General features: G+C 41.7%; 1 protein-coding gene across 1 annotated transcript in view; it reads left to right on the top strand.

Annotated features, from left to right (window-relative positions):
- LOC107284729 (periodic tryptophan protein 1 homolog) overlaps positions 1-3,001 on the top strand; it is a 17,493-nt gene extending 14,492 nt beyond the window's left edge. The window contains exons 13-15 of the mRNA XM_015812835.1: positions 2,043-2,164; positions 2,500-2,605; positions 2,715-3,001. Coding sequence (XP_015668321.1) covers positions 2,043-2,164; positions 2,500-2,605; positions 2,715-2,827 — 341 coding nt within the window. The 3' untranslated portion in view covers positions 2,828-3,001. The remainder of the gene's footprint in view (positions 1-2,042; positions 2,165-2,499; positions 2,606-2,714) is intronic.
- Positions 3,002-3,181: the final 180 nt, after the last annotated feature.

Below are 3,181 nucleotides of genomic sequence, written 5' to 3'. Positions count from 1 at the left end.
AGAAGATGGATTTGTGTACTATCTTGATGCTCGTTCCCATAAACCAGTCTTCACAATGAAAGCTCATGATGAAGAAGTATCTGGTAAGCCTTTCTTTTCCCCATTTCCTAAGGAAATCCCATTCTAGTCAGATATATAGTTATATCATATTTTTGAGGCAAATTTGTATTTGCCATTCTACACTGTCTAAAGAACATGCGTTATTTGGTTGGATCCTAGTAATAATTAACTCTCTGAGAGATTGGTTGTTCTGCTGCCCTTTAAGGAGACATTGTCTTACCGTCTGCTCAAGAAGCCTGTCATGCCCCCGTGGGAGCCTGAATCTGCTGAGGAAAATGAGCTGGAACAGGACCCTATGGAGGTCGAGGGAGAGGTGTCTATGGCTTCAGAGGAATGTGGGGAAGAGCAGGCTGAGGCAGGCCAGGGCCTTTCAGGATTGGGACAGGATGAACATGAGAGACAAGAGCTCAGGTGATGAGCAACGGCCACCCCCTCCTGATCCTAGAGCACAGAGAGTGGAGAGAAGGAGGGAACTGCCTGAAGAGTTAAAAACTTGTGAAACTACTTGCAGCCAGAGGCTGCTGAAAGTGTGTTTGTCTTACTTTGTTCTGGGGCTTGCCAAAAATGTGGGACCATTTGGGAGAAATTTGGAGCAATTAAAGGGCGGTTTGAATTGCCAGCTGACTGTGTTGCCTCTGTGCCATGCCCTGGGTCATCACAAAGCCATTCCTGGAGCCCACCATACTGGACTATTTTCATCCAGTATTTAACTTCCCTTTTCTAGAGAAGGTTGTGCAGCAGCTTCTATCAGCTGGATAAAGCTGATTATCTGACTCTTTACAGTCAGGATTCAGATTTTGGTCATTGCCTAGATTTGACATTAGCCACACTTTTGAATTCTAAGTGACAGCAGGACAGGAGAAGTACATCTGTCCTTGCTCTCTTGCCAGTTTGTTTGGGGTCTAATTCTAGGTGTTGCTTTTGATCTTTAAGGCCCTACATTGCACAGGACCATGTTATTTGATGGACCGCCTCTCTTTTGATTATAGCCACCAATCCCATCATGTCAGGCAGGAGGGGTATGCGTTGGGTGTTATCACCAAAGAAATTCCATCTGGCAAGACCCAGATGGTGTGCCTTTTCTACTGTGGCCCCTGCTCTGAAACATCATTCTCTCTGAGATGAGGTTGGCCCCATCCCTGTCTACTTTCTAGAAGGCCCTTAAAGCTTTCCAGGGACTTTGGGATCCCATAATGAGCCTGCAAGATGGTTATGTAATGTCAACTGATTGTTTTCTTCCACATTCTTGGTTTTGTAATTTTTTTGGGGTGTGTGTGTTATATGGTTTTAATTCTTAATATGTTGGTACCCAGAATTATATTTCATGAGCTGGGTGGCTATATATATCTACCAGTAATAACTTAAATGAAATGAATTATTCTAGCTTTTGATATATTTGTCAATTTTTTAAGTATCTTTGTCTTTTCTAATGGCAATAGAACAAGTTACGTTTCAGTTGGTATTGCTGCACCATAAATGTGGGGTGCCTTTAAATCATAGATCCCTTAACTCAGTGGTTCTCAACCTGTGGGTCGGGACCCCATTTGGGGTCGATCGACCATTTCATGGGGGTCGCCAAGCAAGGTTGTCCGCCATTTTTTTTTCCCTTTTCCGGCGGGTGCCTTACCTCCCTTGGGCTGGGCCAGCTGGTGGTCGGCCTGCTCGGTCTCTGCCGCTTGCCAGCTATGCCTCAGCCGGCACAGGGGGTGGAACCACACATGTGCGGCGCTCCCGGGCAGGGAAAGTCCTCAACTTTCAACCGGTTGGGTAGTCCTCGACTTACGACCGGTTTAGTCCTCGACTTACGACCGGTTTAGTCCTCGACTTACGACCGGTTTAGTCCTCGACTTACAACCGGTTGGGGTCATGGCATTAAAAAGGTTGAGAACCACTGCCTTAACTTAAAAGAATGAGGCCTATAGGCAAGAGTGTTCTGTTTTCTTCCTGACTTAATACTAAAAGCACCTGCTTATGTTTTCCAGGACTACACTTAAGTAGCCAAATCAAAGGATGTCTTGTAACAACATCATCTGATAAATGTGTGAAAATTTGGGACATCCTAGGAAACAAGCCATCCTTAGTTTATTCCAGAGATATGAAAATGGTAATTTCAGTTTTTCTGCAGTTATACCTATAAAGCCTAAGTTTTTGGAGTGAGTGAAGAATCAAAGTGGTCTATTAATATTGTAATTTACTAACCTAATAGTGTGTATATTTATGTGAAATAAAGTAGGCGCGGCCTTCGTATGATGTAACAGGCCCACGGGCCGGCAGTTTGACACCTGTTCTAATACATAAAGTCTAAAGACTTTGGATATGTGCAACCTCTGCTAATTTTGATTTTAGTTCACTGATTTGAATTAGAAATGTGTTTGTTAAAAGATAGCTAATATGTTGAGTCAGCAGAAAATCAGAAGAGAATGTGTCTTCTGCCCACAGGGTGCTCTGTTTTGTGCAGCTTGCTGTCCAGATCTACCATTTGTCTATGCGTTTGGAGGAGAAAGGCAGGGACTACAACTCTGGGACATAAGTACAATTTCCACAGGTGACTGTTCTGGCTCATTTTCTAGTTTTGTAATCCTAAGAAACAGGTCAATTTCTTCTTTAAAATTAGAATTTTTAACCTTTCTCTCTCTCTCTTTTTGGCATTACAGTGAATGATGTTTTTGGAACTCGACAGAGGCTAACAGTTACCACATCAGGTTCTGAAGGAAGTAAGTCTGCTAATAGCAGTAGCAGCTATGGGGAAGCTACAATGGAATCATGAAATAAGCATATTATTTTTTTTATGAAGATATAAGTAAACCACTTTTTTACCTGCTTTTAAGGTCATGTTACTTTAAAAATTTCTGACGTGTTAACCAGCTAGAAATTGGAATATGTAAAACACAAAAACACTAGCAATAATATAATAAATTAATTTTCTGAACATACTCATTTGTATTAAGATTACTTAGGCATTCTGATGTATGTAACAGCTACTTAACTCCTTTGACACTGTCTGTGTTTTAAAAGCTATTATTTAAAGGCCAGTTTTCTGAGAATTTAAAGGAAGCTCTCTACATTGTGGAAGATTTTAAATGCATTATTATTAACCAGGACTGGATACCTTGTGAGAGCA

The sequence above is a fragment of the Protobothrops mucrosquamatus genome, unplaced genomic scaffold (genome assembly GCF_001527695.2).
Source record: "Protobothrops mucrosquamatus isolate PMUCROS unplaced genomic scaffold, P.Mucros_1.0 scaffold113, whole genome shotgun sequence".
In the NCBI taxonomy this organism is placed as follows: domain Eukaryota; kingdom Metazoa; phylum Chordata; class Lepidosauria; order Squamata; family Viperidae; genus Protobothrops; species Protobothrops mucrosquamatus.
Note: the sequence above shows the minus strand (reverse complement) of the source record. Positions and strands in the feature narration are given on the sequence as shown.